Raw genomic sequence first — 19917 nt, forward strand, 5'->3', positions numbered from 1 at the left:
CACTGTTGGCTGGGTACCCCCCTTCCTATCTCTCACTCACATCTTTTAAGCAGCATCCCACTCAGTCTGCTTGTCCAGCACTGAGGCAAGCCCAAACACAATTGTTCTAAACATAGGTACAGAATTAGAGCTAAGTGCCAAGTGCTCCATTGGTAAACTGGGAGAGAAACAGGTTTTTTCCTTTGCTAAACCCCCTGCCTTTTCTAGCCCTGAAAGATCATACAAAAACACCAAAGATGGGGCATATTTAGCATCAAGAAGAGAGCCATGCCAAGACATGTAAGGGAAAAATTAGTCTTTGCAGTAGGACAGAGGTCACAAAACTTTATTTCATAAAGGTGAATTTAAAAGAAAAAAATAATCTTTTAACCTGAAAATTTCTAACGTGAGGACATCACTATTCTGAATTTTGGGAACTGGGCAAAGTCAGAAGATGCAACCAGAATTCAGGCAAATATGATCCAGCACATAGAGAACACCACACACATATTATGTGGGTTTTGTGGTATGAGACACATACACCAGAAGATCAGTATGGAGGCAAAATCTACACAATTAATGCTACAGTGTTTGCAGAAATCTTTTATAATTTATACAAAATTTCACTGAGTGGCTCTGGGATACAGTCTATCAATTCTGGATATTTTCAAAGCTGGTCTTCCATAATTGCTTCATAGAATTACCTACCTTCAGAGCTCACTCACTAAGCCTATAAAGATGGATAGTGCTATCTAATTCTGGTATTCTTTTGCCATTCTGTTCTGTTATCAAGAGCAGATTTTCTACCAAGTCAATGGAAGAAAAAAATAGAAAAACAAAGCATTTCAATGTTACACTGTTGACTGCCTTTCCATTGGAGAGCACTAATATCCATCAGAAAACAGCCTATTTACTGCCAAGAGAGGCCCCAAACCAGAAGATTACAAGCTCACCTATAGCAAGTGAACTAGTCACTAGACTCCCAGAGCTGAGAGTCAGCACATTACATGTGGGAAAGCAGAGCATGACATTAAGCCATTGAGTGTCCAAAGGAGGGCCCTGAGGGCGATGAAGGGTCCCAAGGGAAGCCATGAGGAGTGGCTGAGGTTACTTTCTTTGTCCAGCCCAGAGGAGACTGAGGGGAGACCTCAGTGCAGATACAACTTCCTCATGGGGAAAAGAAGAGGAGCAGGCACTGATCTCCTCACCCTGTTGACCGGTGACAGCATCCAAGGAAATGGCTGGAAGCTGTGCCAGGGGCAGTTTAGGTTGGGTATTAGGAAAAGATTCTTCCCCCAGAGGATGGCTGGGCACTGGAACAGGCTCCCCCACAGCACCAGCCTGACAGAGTTCAAGAAGCATTTGGACAGTGCTCTCAGGCACATGGTGTGACTTCTGGGGATGGTTCTGTGCAGGGCTAGGAGCCAGATTCAATGATCCTGATGGGTCCCTTCCAGCTGAGCTTGTTCTATGATTCTAGGATGATTCTAGGATTCTAGGATGAGAAAACAAAGATGCAAAAGGAGATGCAACTATTAGGTGAGCAAATACCAAGTTATTTTTAAAGCAAATACCAAGTTATTTTAAACAAAGTTCTAAAGCACTGGAAAAGGCTACATTTTCCAGGCAGAAAAATTTTCTCATCCAAGAAAAATTAAGAGACAGCATACTGGACAATGTTAATGGGAAGTGCATAAATCTACTGGCATGCAGAGAGGGTAAAAGATACCAAAGGGCTGTTTTTAAAGAAAGAACGTTCCCAAGAGGCAACTTTGAAGGCAACTTCAAGGCTCACTCTGCTGAGATCCGCACATGGAGAAAGTCAGTCTTCAAGCAGCCCAAGCCCAGGTGTGCTCTGCCCTGACAACTGAGTTCCAGCTGTTCTCACCTCAAGGCTTGTCTAAACAATCCTCATTTAGGCAACAGCACAGTATCTGTGTAGGCACACACATTCTCTGGCTTAAAGGCTCACTCCTCAAGTGACAAAAGTCACTGAAGACCAAAACCAACATTTGCTGGCTTTGTCCTCTGGTTGGGTTTTGTTCATTTGTTGTTTGTTGTTTTTAACTAAGAATTATGTTTGTAGGTTCTTTGCAAAAATCTAATTTCACAGCTTTTATTCCCAGGAACCAGACAGTGGTGAGAGCCCCAGCTGACTGAAAGCCACCTAGTCATCTTCTAAACACCTGTACTGTGGGTCTGAGAGGAAAAAAATAAGTGAACCCCACCATACAATCTCTATCTCTCCCTTCAATTAATACAGACAATAAAAGGCAGCTTTACTCTGCATTACCAGCATGACTCAGACCAAAATAACAACTACAGAGACAAATGGGGCTGTGTATTCAGACTAACAGTTATACAAATGTTTTTAAACTAGAAAAAAATCAAATTAACTTATGAAGAAAACAAATCTACACTGAGGCCCAAAAGACAACACGCACGCAGACACACACATACACACAGTTTTGGCATTAAAACTCTGCATAGATCAAAGATACACTTCAGTTATCAGAGTCCCTCGTGTACAGAAGTCCTGCAGAAATCCAGCTTCCAGCCATGGGACCAGGGCATTGGTGCCCTTGGGGCACTCAGCAGCTGCTGCCCACAACCAAGCACAAAGCTCAGGAAAACAGAAAAAAGTGAAAGATCTTAAAGTGAAGAGGTCTATGACACACTCATACACCTATATATTAGAAACTATTCAAGCTAAGACTCTAAAGATTCTTACTTTTAAGTCCATTTCCAAAATGCATTTTAAGTGCAATTTGTGCTTTTTCATGTGCTTGTGATGCCACTATCACCTTCTGCCATCAACTGAATTCTGGCACCGCGCGTGCTTCCACACGGGAACAGCCAGTGGAGAAACACCCCAAATGCCACAACACAGGCAGGGAACACTTCCCAACTACTCTCCAGGCCAGTATAGCAAAAATCAGGGCTTACAGACACTTGGTGAACCCATGAGTCACCTTTAGCCATGAGCACAGTCCTGCTGGCGTCACGCAGACAGCATGCACACCCAGAAGGGTTTCTGCAGCAGGGCCCAGAGCAAAATGGTTTGCAGGGAGAATTCCTGGTGCTCCCATGACCCTGCCAGGGATACTTCAGGAGCCAGCACCACTGCCACAAGTGCCCTTGGTACTGCTGCAAAAACACCACAGGGGGGGTTTTGCCACAAGGGCTCCCTTCACTTCAACAGGACAGACCTCCAGGACTGAACTTCAGCATCTGAAAGGATGAAACGGAGAGCGAAAACCACGACAGCCTCACATACTTGAACAGCGGAGCAGGGGAAAGAAATCCCACCCTGCATTTTCAAACCATTTATTGCATAATGTCATGATATGTGACTAAATACATTTCAGGCTACAGTGAGGACAGAAATCTCTAGCACGGTAAGTACTGGTGATACTGCATTAGGACAAGGAAAAGAATGGCAGCACTTAGAATCAATACAAATCAACGCATCTGGGAATTGTAGTTTTGCCATTTATGAAAGAAATCGTCTACACTGCAAAACAGCTAAACCTCAAGTGATGGAAAATGCTGAGATTTCATATTTGCCTTCTTCCATCCAAAAGTCTCCAAGACACTTCACTGATACACTGTTATTTGAATGCAAATTATTGCAAAGACAAGTGTCCCTGTATTTTTTGAATTGTAAAAGTCAAGAGATGTTAGCCTAAGTCCTGTCCCCATCTTTTAGCAAACCCGGGGGGAGGGGGCAAACTCCTCCAGATTACTTCTAGGGCTCTATCATTATTCCACAGGTGAAACAACAACATATAGAAGAACTTCACATAAAACAGTTCCCTCATATATATTTTTTTTAAAACAGTAAGATAGTGCAACTTTTTAAAACACATTTATCACAACACAAATTAATTCCTTGCATTCATCTAAGTTCTCAACTTTATACCTTGGCACACAGAACAGGAATTTTGTTTCATATTAAAAAAAAAATTCACATCCTGGGAGAAAAAAAAAGCAGACTGGCCAATTCTTCCCCCATTTATCTAGCAAAACCACCTTCTTCCTTCTGCCATTCAGTGAGTATAAAACAGGCTGTACAAGCCTCATTTCTGTGCTAAGTTAACTTTTAGAATTAAATAATTGAAATAGTTTATTAAAAAAAAATAATATATCCCCCCCCCTTTCCCCTGAAACACTGCTCGTAGACAAACCGAATGGAAGTTTGTATTTCTTTCAATCTGCTTTGCATGCAATTCCCCTGAAAGGAATCAGAAACAAAGAACTGGTTTGCACGTTTGGTTTTACTCAGTTGTACCACGTAACAACACTGTGCACCGGAGCACGGGGCTCTTCCTCCACCGCCCTGCTGGGCTCTCCCGTCTTCAGTCCAAACGCACCTGGGCAGGTAACCTAGACCAGGTTCCCTGGCTTCCGGTCCTGGCCTTTGCTGGGGACTATTGTGCTCTCTGAATTGTTCTGCTGAAACTGAAGTCTGCTCCCCCTCTGCGAGGAAGGAGGCATGTTGCTGTGCTGGTGATGGAAAAAAGAGGAGCCTGGGTAATGGCCCATGACCTCGCTGTACGTCGGGGGTGGTCCTTCCATCCTTCCATTACTGCTATAGTTGGTTGCACTTATGCCCGAGTTGCTGCTGGGTGGGCAGGGACCCCCATTGTACATGGAGATGTCTATCAAGTCGCTATCAAAAATGGTTCGGTTGGGCGGCGCCCTGACGGATTCCCGGTTGAGCTCCATCTGCTGCTCGGGGTCCCGGAGCTGCAGCGTGCACGGGCCCTGGTACGGCGGCGGCTCTTCGCCGTCCGAGAGGGAGATGGTGGGAGGAAGGTCAATCTCATGCTGCATGTAAGGGTAGGTGGGCTGGAAGCGACTGAAACGGTCCCGCTGCATAAAGGATGGGGTGGTAAACCTGTCCCTGGACCTTGGGGCGTACATGATCTGAAACGGGAAGAGAGACACGCGTGACTCCACCGCTGCACCCAGCGCCGCGGCTGCTCCAGTCCTCACCCCGAACTGATAAAACACAGAATGCTTCTTTCCCCACCTGTCTTAGAGGTTAAACCCAGCAGATACCATGCACAAGCACAGCCACATGCCTGCAGGTGAAGAGGCAGGAGGTGCAGGAAGGATCCAGCACACTCGAGAACAGCTGCACAAAGGAAGCCCAAGACCCCACACAGCTCCTTCTGACACCAAAACATTCTGAGCAAAAACAAATTATTCTGTTTCTGAAACCAGGAAATTAATTCTCTCTAGTCTGGGCAATTGCCTAGCTCTACAACAATGCCCCAGTACTGAATTTCAGCTGCAGTCTAAGCTAAGCTTCCCCCTCCTACTCAGAGTTAATGCATCCCCAAAGAATTCAGATGGTCATTTCAGTACAATTTGTAAAGCCTCAGCATATCTCACGCCTTCACCATCAGAGTGTATCAGATGTCCTCCTCCCCCTCAGTTCTCAGCCAGAACTCAGCCTCTGGGGAGAACCTACAAAGCTTCTGCATTGTGATGGAAAGTATGTCCTTGGTATATTAAAATCCTGGAGAAGGACAGGCTTTACAAAAGGAAGCGTTCAAGATAATCTGTGAGTGGTGTTGCTCCTCACTTGGTCTATCCCAGATCTGGACAGACACAGCAGCTTCTCAGATCTAGAGCTATCAAAATGCTCTTCTCTTTTTTGGATCCCTGCAGGGTGTCCAACCCCTGGCTTTCACAGATGCAGGGCCAACCACCAGGAAGGTCTGCTGCTGGTCACAGGACAGCTGGACTACTCAGAGCAATACACCCACAAATTATTGTATAGACAAGGAATCTGTGCTAGCTGGAAGAAGGGAGACACTGGCAATAGGATATGTGCTGTAAATCCAAGAAAAGTTCAGAGACAAGAGGAACTGGTCTCCCAGCTTCCAATGAATACTCAAATTACTGAGCCACTGTGGGAAAGAGACACACCTCCATCACTTACTTGCGAATGCCTACTATGACACAGGGAGTTGCTGATGGAGATGAGGTGTCAGGCAAAATTTCATTCTTTTATGAAAAGGTCTCAGGAATTTATGAAATGCGTGTTAAGGCGGGTTTAGATGACGGTGTGAACTACACTGAAAAAGCTTCCTTTACAAAAAATAGATGCATGTTTTTGAAAGAACCAAATACACGTTACAGGAAAAAAAAGAAAGCACTTGGTGAAGATAGTCAGAAATCTGTCAGTACCTCTGAAGCACCCTGGCGTGAAACCGAGCTTTCTGAAGGCCACAAGCACCCCTCCTGAAATGTGGAAGAAAACAACAAAAAAAGAAAAATTAATAGATCACATCACCATTCTGGCTCATTATCACAGCTCTTACCAGCAATCATCTTCTAAGGACTGGCTGTCTCCAGGAGCTAAACAAGCAACATCCCACCCCTTTCTTTCCAAAACATGAGCAAAGAGCAGCTCTGCTCCCAGGCAAGTCAAGCTTGGTCCATTTTGCAAGTGCCAAGATGTCATCCACTGCACCCAGCCCCACAGGCCATAAGGATGCAGCAAGCTGGTGGTGTCTGAGAGAGTGTGGCAATGCATGGAGATGACAGGAGACGCCTCAGCACCTGTGTGCTGAGCAGGTACCTGTCACCTCCCAAACCAGCAAGGGTGGCAGGTCTGACAAAGGTCTGCCAGCCAGGATCCCGATTACACAGCACAGGCAAAACAGTTCACAACAAAACCTGGTGTCTGTAATCTCAGTGGAGTGACAGACACGCTAAACCCGGGGATAATCTGGTCAGAACTGCCAGTTGCCCAATTCCCACCACAAACAGTAGTTAAAGCAGCTGAGGTTTCAGCCACTTTTTCAACCACTTCTCCAACCACCTTCTCAGGTCAAAATATTTTCTCTCTCGCCCCTTGAAATGCTGTTCTGACACCATACCAGCACCCAGGGCAGAATAAAGGGGTGAAGAACAGTATGTCAATATGGGAAAATAGCTTAAGGTGTATCGTTATTTTTCTTCTCAATTAATTGTTTGGAGTAGCAGTAACTCCCGCAGTGAATTTATTTTATTGAAAAATTTTGAAGCGGAAAAGGACATATCAGAGCAGCTATAAAGCTCAGAACTTCAATTTTGGTGCACAAAGAGAAAATCAAAATATTGACAGTCATGACTATTTTCTTGATGTTAATTCAAGTTTTACATACGTAAGAAATTTCAGGAACTGGAAGGAAAACGCATACTGTCCCCAAAAGCATTACCATGTATAGACTGCTTCCAAATCTTACTGTACTGCTTCTTCTCACCATAGCATCTTTCAACATATTTCAGAAGTAAAAATAGACCCAACTAGATGTTCATCATGACACTCAGAGACCAAATGCCGTCTGTGATCTTGTCAGGAGAGTCCACTGCAGAGAAAAGCTGCTCTAAGAGGACTCTCCCACAGGATTCAGCTGCTAAGGGAAATGCTCTGAATAGCAAAGCTGGTACACTTCTCTTCCGTAGCTTTAGAGAGCAAAGATAGAGAGAGGCTGACAATTGCAATTATTTACAACTTCCCCAAGTATTCCCCTCTGCAAAGATACAAAAGACAAATCTTATGCAGAGTCACTTATTTCAGTGCCTAGATGTGGTTCTGTCACTTAAGGAATTGTAACTGTGGAACTATATACATAGATGTATATACACACACTTGTGCACACATTCCTTTCCATTCCTTCAGCACCCAGGTGCCCTCATTTTGAATATCTGAGGGTATGTTTGCACAGTTAAAGGCAATCAGGTTATCAGCAGTTGACCCAACGGGCTCCAAACCCCTTGCAACTGTTTGTAAAACATATTAGTCAAAGCTAAAGTTCTCAATTAACTGCTCCTGAGTTACAGGCTCAGAAAAAAAAGGCAAAACCAACAAGCCAACCCAGAAAGAAATAAAATCTACCTCCACTACTCGTATCACTTAAACTCCCTTATGAAAAGGAGCTGTTGATGAGGATGTGGAAACAACTTCCATTCTAGGGCCCATCTCCCCAAAGGCAAGAGGGTAAGATGAGCTGAGAGAGATGGTGCAGCATATGGAGAAAAACTCCTTGCATGGAGATGGAACAGGACGTGCTCACTGAGCCAAGTCTCCCAGATCTGCTACCAGCCATGCCTAACAGAAATAACTTTTTAGAAGAGAGGAGTTGCCTGTTACTTCTACCACTGATGCCTGAATCCCAGAACAGTCAAAGGCCCAGCCTGGAGCACTGCAGCTGCTACAGGGATCCCACTGAGTAACCAGGGCACTGGGATAGTCACACCAAGGTGAGACCAAAGGAGCCCAAAGCTCTCCCCACTCTGGGATAACTACTTGAGAAGGTAAACAGCCTGGGATGCAGTTGAACTCTGAGGCTGTGAGATCCTTAGGATGCAAGGATATGTAACAATGTTGTTCCTGTGACAGTATGTCCTACACTTCACCTGCAGCTCCTCCCTTCCCTAAGCTTTCCACTGGAGAGAGCAGCAGACTGAATCAATGATTTGGCAGCAGCCAACCCCCAGCAAGATCTCTATCCCAGGAGCCAGAAGAACTCCCCAAGCAGATGGCTGGGTAACATGTGCTCAGCATGCCCACACTTGGAAAATACCAGGCTCAAACCATGCAGACCAACCTCATGGCTGGTCCAATGACACAGCACAGAATCCTCTCCTCACTGAGGCCAGAATAACTGATCCAACACAGAATTTCTGCCCGCCTGAAATCACTGCATCTACCACAGGAGACATACTACCTACCTTTCTGAGTCTTTATTTAAGGGAAACTCCCCTTTCCCTGCACTGGGTAGATACCACCTAACCCTAGGCTTGGTGCCCATCAGCTCCACTGATCTTGGGGTGATGGAAAGAGGTGGAGATGAGAACAAAGTGCTGCAGAAGAAAAATATCTCCATGACTACACTTCTCCACCCTGAGACACAGATTTAGGAAATAATGTGCTGGGATCACCCTGACCAATCTGGGGTGACTTATACTGAGGGAAAGCGTGAGTTCTTGCTCCCTACTTGTCCCTGTGCTTACAGACCTTCCTTTGAAAGCTAAAATGCTTCTTCCCCTGTGCTCACATCAGTGAAAATCAGATGAGAACTGACAGCATTTGTATTTATATTAGGGATTTGTACAAGTAGTTATCAGGTATGTGCAAACAAGGCTAAACCTGAGCAAATGCAATTTACCCATATTTTGATGAGGGCAGTACCTCATTTACCTGCTTCTTACAGACTGTCAATAGCTAGGCCACCTCAACGTGCTCCTTGTTCAAGAGACTTCAGGCATGAGCTTCAATACTTAAAAGTGACAAGGAGAGAAAGTTTATGTATTTATTCCCTATAGTGTATTCATTTTAACACTGTTGGGCTTTGGAATGAAAATCCTAGCACCTACCAATAACACAAGCAAGAAAAACCTTGGGGATCCACCTATGTCTTTTGCTGACCATTGTCATTTTTGGGTTTCACCATAATTTACAGAAATTAACTTTGTGATTAGGTTTTGAAATAGCAGCATCATTTAATAAATCCAGCTGAGTGATTACTTAATTATCTCATGGTGATGATTATTTAGCTCAATATTTAGAGCTTAGGAGACTCCATAAAGCCTAGGATAATTTGCTATTTCATATTTTACAAAGCTTTAGAGCCTCCAGAATTAAACAGTGTAAGAAGATGACTTTCTGAGGACATTTTTAAACACTGGAGCACACACTGTCACCCAACTGCCTCAGCTGAGCATCAGCCCCTTGACAGCCAGCAGGAATGACATTTACCAGAAGAATGATTCTTAACTCAGAAGAAATTATAGGTAAAAATTTACACTTAGCAAAAAGTTTTCCTCAAGCTGTAATAAAGCAAAAGGATCCCTGTGCTTGTTAAAACTAGGATAGAGTTACTTTCTTTCACAGTAGCAAGTATGGGGCCATGTCTTGGATTTGTGAGCAAAACAGTGTTGCTAACCCAGGGATATTTTCATTATTGCTGAATTGTCTTTACAGAGTCAGGGCCTTTTCTGCTCCTCACCTCAGCCCACCAGCAAGGAGGCTGGGGGTGCACAAGGAGCTGGGAGGGGACACAGCCAGGACAGCTGACCCCACTGAGCAAAGGGACATTCCAGACCACATGGCATCATGCTCAGTACGCAGAGCCAGGGGAAGAAGAAGGAAAGGGGGAGTTGGGGAGCAAGAGCATTTGTTCTTTGCAAGTCACTGTTAGACAGCATGGAGCACCAATGCCTGGCAATGGATGGACACATGCCTGTCCCTGGGCACTGGTGAATGAACTCCTTGTTTTGCTCTCCCTATGAAACTGTCCTCTCAGCCACGAGGTCTCACTTCTACTCTCCCAGTTCTCTACCCCAGCCTGCTGGGAGCAAGTGGCTGTGTGGTGCTTAGTTGCCAGCTGGGGTTAAACCATGACAATCCCATGTAATCCAAACTTTTCTCTTTTTTTTGCTGACTGTTAAGGAGATTTACTGACTTTCTCCACTATTAAGTTTTTGCAAAATAGAACTTTGCCTGAAATAATGTTTTCTGAGAAACAAAAGTCAGTTTTTCACTTTCTAAAATGCATTACAATTATTAAGAAGGTCTCTCTTTTCTCCTTAACACAGATTTTTATTTTATTTTTATACAAAAACGTCCACACACACACACAAATACACACATTACTTTTGCAAGTGAAATGTTCCAGATAGCAGTGTAGTTTCTGCTTTTGGCCCTAGGTGGTACATTACACCACACTAAAGCACTGGCTTGCTGAAAACACTCCAGGAAGGCACAGGGGCTCATTCCTTCCAGTATCTTCCTGGGTCATACAGACCACCACAGCTTTGAAGATGGCAACAAACACAAACAAAACAAACTATTGTGCTGTCCCCAACAGAACAGTGAGTATTCCAGCAGGTTGTTCCTTTAAAAGCAATTCCTCAAGAGCAGGAGAGGTGACGCTGTCTAACAGAGCAGCGCACGGTACCAAGCAGAAGTACTAGAGAATTACAGAGAGTGCCAAATCTCTCACACATAATCTGCCTCCCTACACTTACTGCAATTATTCCTGTTACTTAATGCTTTAAAAGTTTTATTTCCCCATCTTCACAGCACTTCATCACTTTAAGTAATCTTCATTTCATTCAACTGAAGGGAGTAAGTACTGTTATCCTTCCTCCTTTGTTTGGAGATGAAGCAAGTTGCCCAAGGTGACACCCAAAGCCAGTGCTCCTTGCTTCTAGCCCTACCTGCAGAATTCCTGGACAATCCTGCTCTTATTAAACATACAATGACTTTACCGTGGGAGACTTCAAAGGGCAGCAGCCGAGCTCGCTGTCCTCTTGGCAGCACTCCCTGAGGAGAGGCAAGCCCATGTCCCTCAAGGAGACAGCAGGAGCATACAGTGCACATCCAGACCTTGCCAAATGATGACTGGTACAAACAAAAAGATTTGGCAGAGCAGAGTGGTCTACAGCACTCACACTCTCTCCTGGCTGTGGACTGGGTTCTTGTTCCCAATGGGATTTCTTTCCTTTGCACATGTCAGTAAGAAAATGAGAATGAGTGGCCTAGGGACACCAGCAGGAAACAGACAAAATAATGCCAATGCCAGTAGGAAATAATTTAAAAGACCAGCAGGAAAGACTAACATTTGAAATAATGACAAATCCTTGAGCTGTCAATATTATTGACCATTTTCTGTCACCCTCCTGACGTTCCCCTTTTATTCTGAAATAGCTGGTGCAGGGCAGAGGGGAATATTTTTTACAGCTGTGCTCCTGGAGCTCAGCATCCATGACTGGCATTCCCAATGCAGGTTTAATGCAAGCTGAGCAGCCTGAGCAGCAATGCTGCCCTCAGTGCTGGGAGGCAAGGGCTGGTCAGGGTGAGCATCCTGTGTGATGGATGCAGGGATTTGCTGCCAGGAGTAGGCCTGGGGCAGTACAAGTGTTCAGCACTCATTCAACATCTACTTTATAAAAGAAAACAATGCAAAGACATCAGGATAGGGAAAAGGAATGAAATTAGGAATGTCAGAAGCTTATTAAGTACCTCTCTGTAAGTCACTTAATCTCTTTCCCCTCAATGTCCCCATGGAAATCACTGGTGATGACATTAAGAGTTAATCATTGGGAAGCAAGATTTATATTTGTTTTGTCCAGCAAACAGCAGAGTGCCACAGCAGCAGCTCAGCTGCAGCTACCTACATTCCAGCAGGACACTTTTGGCTGCCAGCACCAGTGCCCTCCTGATACCAGGTCAACAAAGGCACAGCCAGCAATGCTGCAGCAACACAGATCTCCCCTGGGGTATCACACACACACCCTGTGCACACATTGCCCTGCCAGGGCTGCCACATGGCTCTGCCTCAAATTCCCCCAGCACTGCCAGGAGCATCAGTTGCTCCCACACCAGAGGTTCTGCTGTTTCAAAGTGAAGCAGCCCCTGGGCAAGCTCCTGGTGTACTCCACACCCCACGGCTTTTGTATCCCTCTCAGGTGCTCTGCAACCCTTGGCTTGCTCCCAGCTGTGAAGCCCAACACTGCTGATGGATAAGCCAGCAGCAGGAAATGTTCAATATTTTATCCATTGTGATACAGACACTGTTCAGCACCTTGCAGGCTCACTCCAGGCTACTGCTCATGCCAGCATGGTTATTGCTCAGCATCTTTCCACCTCTCATAATTAGGGCCCCAAAACTCTTATTTCTGTTAATGTAAAAACAGGGCTGGAATGCTTAATGGCCTCACTAGGAGAGGGCAGGCAGCATCCCCAGCACTGCAGCAGAAGCACCCACTGCTCCTGAGCCCTCACTGTTTGTCCTGCCCTTGGGCTGCAACCTGCTTAAGGCCTTGGCCAATAACCAAGGTAATAAAATACCAAAGACCAGGGGAAAGACTGGAAGATGATACTCCAGAAGAATGAAAAGAAAATAAATAAAAAATATAAAGATGAACAGAAAACTGTATTTACAGAACAGGCGCGTAACAACATTTAGCGCACACTTGCAGAAGAGCAGCCTTTTTTTCCTATGACTGGTCCTTTTTCTGCCCTTCAAACATTACTTCAAATCTTGTTAACATTCTAACTTCTAACTTGGCCTGAAAGTTGAAATTCTCATTATCATCCTCTTTTATTTTCATTTTATTTGAGGGTGTTTCTTCAGGGTGGGTTTTTTTGTTGTTGTTGTTGGGTTTTTTTGTTGTTTTTTGTTTGTTTGGGTTCTTTAGTTTGTTTTTGTATAACCACAAAAGTTCAACCAGAAAAAGAAATCCACTAATATCTTTCATTTCAGAAAAAAAAAATCCACTAATATCTTTCATTTCATTACTTCTGATGCCTAACCCATGAGTTTTACAGGTGTGAGGCTGGTAATAAAGGCAGCAGGTAATTTAGCTGATCACTCCTATTACACTCTGTAGAGGAACCAGAATAAGAGAGATCATTTATCCAACAGTTGATCTTTATGCAGCCAGAAATCTGTGCAGGTCAGCCACCACTCAGCTGGTAGAAGGCATGATTATCTAGAAACAGGACAGGCTTAAGGAAAAAGAAAGTGAAGGTAACAAAAGGACCAAAAAAAAAGAAAAAAAACCAAAAAAACCGAAACAACAACAAACCAAACAAAAAACCCAAACAAACAAACAAAAAACCCCCATCTGAACAGGAAAGGCTGAGTTCTACATTTTGATACACGTCTGCTAACCCAGTTACATGAAAGGGCGTTCACTTCAGAACTAGCCAACAGTCAAATAACTTGCTTTACCATCTTCTTTCAAGAAACATGTCTGAATTTCCTCTATTCCCATTCACTATTTCTCTCCCAAAAAAAAATACTTAAGTCACAATAATATTTTCTTCAGGTATTAGTGGTTAACAAACATTTATATCTGTTTTCAGAGTCTATATACCATTAAAAAATACTCCCTTGCAAGAAAATCTACTTGGATAGCGTGTGCACACAGAGCAAGGTGTGCCTGGCACAAAAAATGAATTTTAGAAGCGTATAACCTGCATCTCACCACTCACACTATCTATTATCTTGAGCAAGCCACTCCACTGTGGACAATGAGAACAGAGTGGTCATTTGCAGTTTCTCACCACAGAGCATTTACTTGAGTTTTCTGACCCTTGTTCTCTGCACATTGCTTTTAAGGTTTGCACTGCACAGCCAGTTTCTATCAGAATTTCCTTCTAACACCTGACACAAAAGAAAATTCAAAGTTTTTGACATCTCAACTCAGAGACCTGTAAATCCCCATTCCCCACAAGTATGACCTTCTTCTTATAAGAGCTGCAGCTTATCAGAAATTCAGATGAGTAATAGTGATGACAAATCTATACCAAAGGCTTTCAGAGGAATTAGTAACTGGTTCTTGCCATCCCCTCATCAATTCCCATGAAGTGCTCATTTGGCTGTGATTATCATTACTTATAATGGTGACATCAAACTGAAACTGAGTCAGTGTTTTAAAAATTATTTAAGATCAGTTCTGGGCACTAAAGCAGCTCCCAAGTCCCTGCTGCCAAACTGCATGTTCTTCTTACAAGAAGGCAAAGTTTTCTCCCTTGTGCCCAAGAGGAAAAAAAAAAATCACTGGCTCTGATAACAGACAATAGTAATGAACCATACAAAGGAAATAATGGGTTATTTCATGCATTTGACAGCTTACTACAGTTTAAAAAGATTTGTGAAAATGAAAATGCATTTCATTTATCTCAAACTATTTCATTTTAGGCATCTGTAGCAATTACAGCTAACATTTTTCAGACAGAATTGTGGTTCTTGAATTACAGTGTCCATTTCAAAGCAACATTCAAATTAATCTAGTCAATTTTTCCAGTCCTCAAGTCCATGAGGTGAAGGTTTGACAAGTTCCAGTTTCATCTGTAACCAAATTAGAGCTAACCATTCGTACACTACCCAAGTGCCAGGCAGTGAGGCAGCCTCTGCTTGAAGAGGCAGCTCCTTTCTTCCCCCTGCAGCCTCCAAGGAAAGAGCAATTCACCCCAGCAAAATGGCACAGGTGATGTACTAAGAGACAGCTTTGGGAACCCTGTATTGTCACATTGTACAGCTGACTTTCAGCAGGGAGCTGCCAACTGCCAGGGAGGCAGCTCCACAGCAGCCCCGTGGCATCTCTGCCTCCCCTGCTGAAATCTAACCATAACAAAAAAAGCAAAAGCAAAAAGCCAGCAATTAGTGTTCAGCCAGAGCAGTCCCCTGAGGCCTCTCACCATTACCTTGGCAGCTCCCTAAGGAGCACAAAGAGGGAAGAAACATAAGACTGGGATGGATAAAAAGGTGAGACTGTGGTGTTAGAACTGGTGTAAACCATTATGATCACATCTCTCAGTTATAATCCGACTTTTTTTTGACAGCAAAAGGAAGCTGTGAACTCAGCACTGTTACCAGGAATTCAATGCATCAAAAAGTGACTTCATAAATGGCCCCTTGGCCATCACTGTCAGCAAAGGGCACCTCTCTGGGAAGAGTACATCAGAAGGAAGGACCTCCCTGCAACACCACAGGATGCTGCACGGCTTGTGGGGGATATCCCAAGGTCAGGGACACACTGTGCTTAACCCTCACAAGGACCAGAGCATCCCACCCAGCAAACTCCTGGCTCACAAGGCAAATTAGGTGCTCATTTATTCTTGGGTTCACTAAACACACTCTTAACAAGTACTGACTGAGATTCTAATCTTAAGCCTTTGACTCTGTAACAACACATCTTAAGCATGCCAGGTCCTTGGAGAGATCCTTTTCCTAGCCTCTTCTTGCTGTTTTAGTGGAACAAACTCAACATTTTCCTGGGCCCTTACTGGGACAGTGGTTTGATACAGCAAACAGCCATGGCAGCTTCACAAAACAGTAACAGAGCTAAAACCCCAGGATATCAGACAATACATGGAAAGTCATAACAACATGTATTTCAAATCTTTGCACCCCAGCTCATCTCCATTCATTCCCCTTCCACGCTCCCCTCTCAAAGTACAGCAGCAGCAAGCACAATGTCCCATCTAAGCCTCCAAATGCAAAATGAATATAGGCTACATAAAACATAGCAGGGTCTAAAAATAATTAAAGAGGGTGTACCTTAAATTTGCGTTACAAATTTGTTTTCTAATGACAAATACAACTCTGGCAAAAGACCAGGGAGTATTAAAAGTGATATCAGAAGTTTTTCCAGCAGCTTCCTGTACCAGAGCTCTTTGGAAGGCTTTGCTGCAGGCCCCTACAGCCCAAAGAAAAGGGAGTTTGGTGCAGGGGGTTCACACTCACCGTCTGCAGAGTTTCCTCCTGCCTTCGGCTTTGGCTCTGTCGGTTGATAAAGGAGCGTGTCGAGAGTTTGTAATGGTTCAACAAGCAGATGATGACTACCACCATAACAGTTATAACCACGATTATAATGATGATTTGAACAAACTCCAGTTCAGCTAAAACAAAGGAAAAAAAAGAGGAAAATGTGTCATCAACACACAGAAGGTTAACCCTCAAAGCAACAGCCTGAAAAGACACTCAGTATTTCTCTGAGACTGATCTGGCTTGAGATACTCTTGCTGTCCATTCTGCAAAGTTTTGTGATGAAAACTGTTCTAAAAAGTATGAAAATTATTTCATTTTTGCCAGAGCAAAGTGACCAGGATCAGTGGCTGTAGGTCAAAACTAAGAAGCTTCTTAGTGATCCTTCTCTGCAGCCTCCAAAGGAAACAAACGCTTCAACATAAACACCATAAATGAACTTTTTGGACAAAACAATTTCACTGAACAAAAACCCAAAGAAACCTCATACACACAAACCCACTCTATTTTAATAGCCACCTGTAGTACCAATAGAGTCCAGAGAGCTTCATAAGCTTCAAAGCCTGAGAGGAATCAGGACACTGATTATTTAGTACACTAACCTTAATTTTTTTATCAAGTCAAGAGCATGAAAGCTATTTAACTAGAGTGGAAAGCCTTAAGCCTATTGAATCTACATGCAGTGTCTTTTTCAATTACCACCTTCTCTCTGAGTGTAACACTAACTTTTCCAGGCCTTTCCCAGTCAGGTAAAAATCTAAAAAGAACTCTTGTACACTAAAACAAGAGATGTTCCACCACGGATAAAAATGAAACCAGGGCCCTAGTTGTTGCAAGAGATACAATTACAATGAACTTCGTCAGAACCCATCATCTTATCTGAAGCCCTGCCTATACCACAAATATTAAGTATATTTAGAAATGAGTCACTCTTGCACCCTTTTGGCTACACTGGAGCAGCAAGGATGAGCAATGTAAGGGGAAAAATTGCCCTTTGCAGCTACCTAGTTGATGACATTTCTATGGAAACTGCATTGCTCACAGGGGATGCTCTCATCTTGAAAGACAACTCCAGTTAATGGGAGGAGGTCTTTGGTTGCTAGGCTGGTAGAAAAAGCAAAGAAGCAGCTCAAGTTGCTCAGTTTCAGTACTTTCCAAAAAGGGCACTACTTTTTGGATGCAAAAACATGAACTTTGGAGAACTGATACTAAACTTCTGTTTTAAAAAGTTAACAAGGAAAGAGAGATGCCATATGAAAATGAAAGGACAGAACAAGCATCAGCAAACAAGCCCCTTTTCCCCCCATCTTTAATTTGCAGCCATGCTCAGCTTTCTGTGTTACAGCAGAACACTTGTACAGACACAACACAACTGTGAAGCTGAGCTACAAGAACACCACTAAAACATAAAACCCAAGATGAACCTGCAGTGGACCTAAAGGAAACCCAAGGCAGTTTCATTATTCTAAGATCTCTTGCAAACAAAACGCAGACTACAGGAGCCGCAAGCGTGCTGGTGTCCAGCGGGGGCTGGTGCCAAGGTCCAGCTGTCTGTCACCAGCTACCGGCAGGCACAGCCACAGCACCCAAGTGCCGAGGGTCTGCAATCGTCTCCTGAGGAGTAACTAAGCCTACTTAAGGCTAAGGAAAGAGTACAGGGCAAAAATATGTCTATCACTTTATCACTCTTCGCTGTTAAGTACTTCCCACTCATCATTAAGACCAGCAGCGTTTTCAAAGAATTTGGTTAGTCAGTGCTCGGTGCTCTGCTTTTGCTATCAACCCCACAGGCAGGTCAGTGATCTTTCTTTTTCCCCTCTCTTGTGTCACTGGAAGCTAACAACGTCAGCACCAAAAGATCAAAAAGCCAGAAGAACAGAATTAATTAAAAAAAAACCCACCCAAACCACAGTTAAGTTAAAAGTCTTGGTTTTTCTTGGCTCAGAAACACAGACTTCACACAGCTGACAACTTCTGCAATTCACGTTCTGTGGCTACTGAAGTACTAAAGGGTTTCTTTATACAAACTTTTTTGGATCCATGTCACATTTTACACTGGAAATTGAGAGACTGTTGCTAAAGGGCAACATGCAAAACAACCAATGTTTATTTGGGCTTTCCTAGAATGCACAGATCACTAGAATGACATGTTACTTCTCTATCTGCCAAGGACACAGTCTTCTAAATTTATCGAGACCCCTGCATTTCAGTGCCGAGGGACACTACCTCTCCCTTAGAGATGAGTGATTTGGTCTGTGACCACTTCCCGTGGGAGGGAATCACTTAAAATATTTGATTAAAATATGGCCACATAATAAAGAAAATAAAAACCACAGCACACAGCTGTGAGCACATGGGATTTCCCACATTCAGTTTGCATTGTAAACAACAAACTGCAACAGAACACCTTAATGATGTTCAAGAGGATTTCCTCAATGGAAAGCACGGGAAAAGAAAGATAATTTTAAATCCCTTCTTCCTCCTGAGTGACATTCCTGCTGTTCATTAGGTTATTAGCGGTAAAAAGCAAAGGCAGCCTGCAGCAGCAGTCTGTACTTGCTGGCACTGATCGAGGCCATTTAAATAGTTCCTAGCGGCTGCTGACAGGCACTGGGTCACCGCGGCCCCCATCGCGTCCCCTGCCCGACACCTGCCAGGCGCGAAGGGCCACCGCCTTCCAGACAGGCATCTCCTCCTCCCCACTTTTCCCGTAAATTGACTGGGAAAGAAGCCGGGCAAAGGTTCAGGGAGAGAAATGCTTTGGTTTTACTACCCTGAGCCTGTCACACTCACATACATCCGCTTCTTTACGCGCAAGAAACAACGTTTCTAATAAAAATTCTCTAGCGGAAAAAACCCTAAAACCAAACACAACGTTTCAGGGTAAACGCCCAACACGGAAAAGGCAACGCGCTAATCAAATTACCTTCTCAGAAGAGCTCGAAAAGAGAGACATAATTTACAGCCCTAGCAGCGATCACACCAGACCGTCACCCCGAGCGAGCCTCCCCCCGCACACAGATCCCGCAGCTCCGCCGGCGAGCGCTCCCGGGCTCTGCAGTGCCCCGGGCCGCATCCCGCGGTCCTGCCCCTGCGGCCCTCCGCGCCGGTACCTCTTTCCAACAACAGGTCTTTTAACCGCGCATCCTTCACCGCTGTCTTGTTAAGCCGCTCACTGGACATGCTCGCCTCCGCCGGGCGGGGGCTCAAGCCGCTCCGCCAGCCCCCGCGGCGGGCACCGCATCCCCGGCAGCCCCGGCTCCATCCAGCGAGGGGACACGGTCAGGAGGCTGCCAGGGAATCTCCCGCCCGCGCCTCTCCCGGCGCTCGGAGCGCAGCTGCCGCCCCGCAGCCGCAGCCGCCGCCGCCGGAGCGGGCGGGCACGGCCGGCACCGGCCGCTCCCGCCCCGCCGTGCCCCGGCCGCGCGTGTGCGCGCACGCACGGACACCAGGGTCCCGCCGGGCTCCGCGCCCGGGGCGAAACGAGTTCGAAAAAAAAAAAAAAAATCGAAAAACCCAAACCACAACAACAATAAAAAGAAAAAAAATTTAAAAAAACAGTCGACCGCGAGAACAAAAAGAACGGAAAGGCGCTGCCCCGCTGGTGGGCGAACCCCGCGCGGGAGGCCGGAGCGCAGACAGGGAGGGAAGGAGG

General features: G+C 44.7%; 1 protein-coding gene across 1 annotated transcript; it reads right to left on the reverse strand.

Moving 5' to 3' along the window:
• Nucleotides 1-303: 303 nt before the first annotated feature.
• Nucleotides 304-19460, reverse strand: LOC118696714 (low-density lipoprotein receptor class A domain-containing protein 4-like). The gene is made up of 4 exons (XM_036398989.2): nucleotides 19376-19460; nucleotides 16242-16396; nucleotides 6181-6234; nucleotides 304-4908 (listed from the first exon to the last, which is right to left on the reverse strand). Exons 1-4 carry the CDS (start codon nucleotides 19443-19445, stop codon nucleotides 4366-4368), a joined length of 822 nt encoding a protein of 273 aa, XP_036254882.1. The 5' UTR covers nucleotides 19446-19460; the 3' UTR covers nucleotides 304-4365.
• Nucleotides 19461-19917: the final 457 nt, after the last annotated feature.

Source organism: Molothrus ater, chromosome 1 (genome assembly GCF_012460135.2).
Source record: "Molothrus ater isolate BHLD 08-10-18 breed brown headed cowbird chromosome 1, BPBGC_Mater_1.1, whole genome shotgun sequence".
Taxonomy (NCBI): domain Eukaryota; kingdom Metazoa; phylum Chordata; class Aves; order Passeriformes; family Icteridae; genus Molothrus; species Molothrus ater.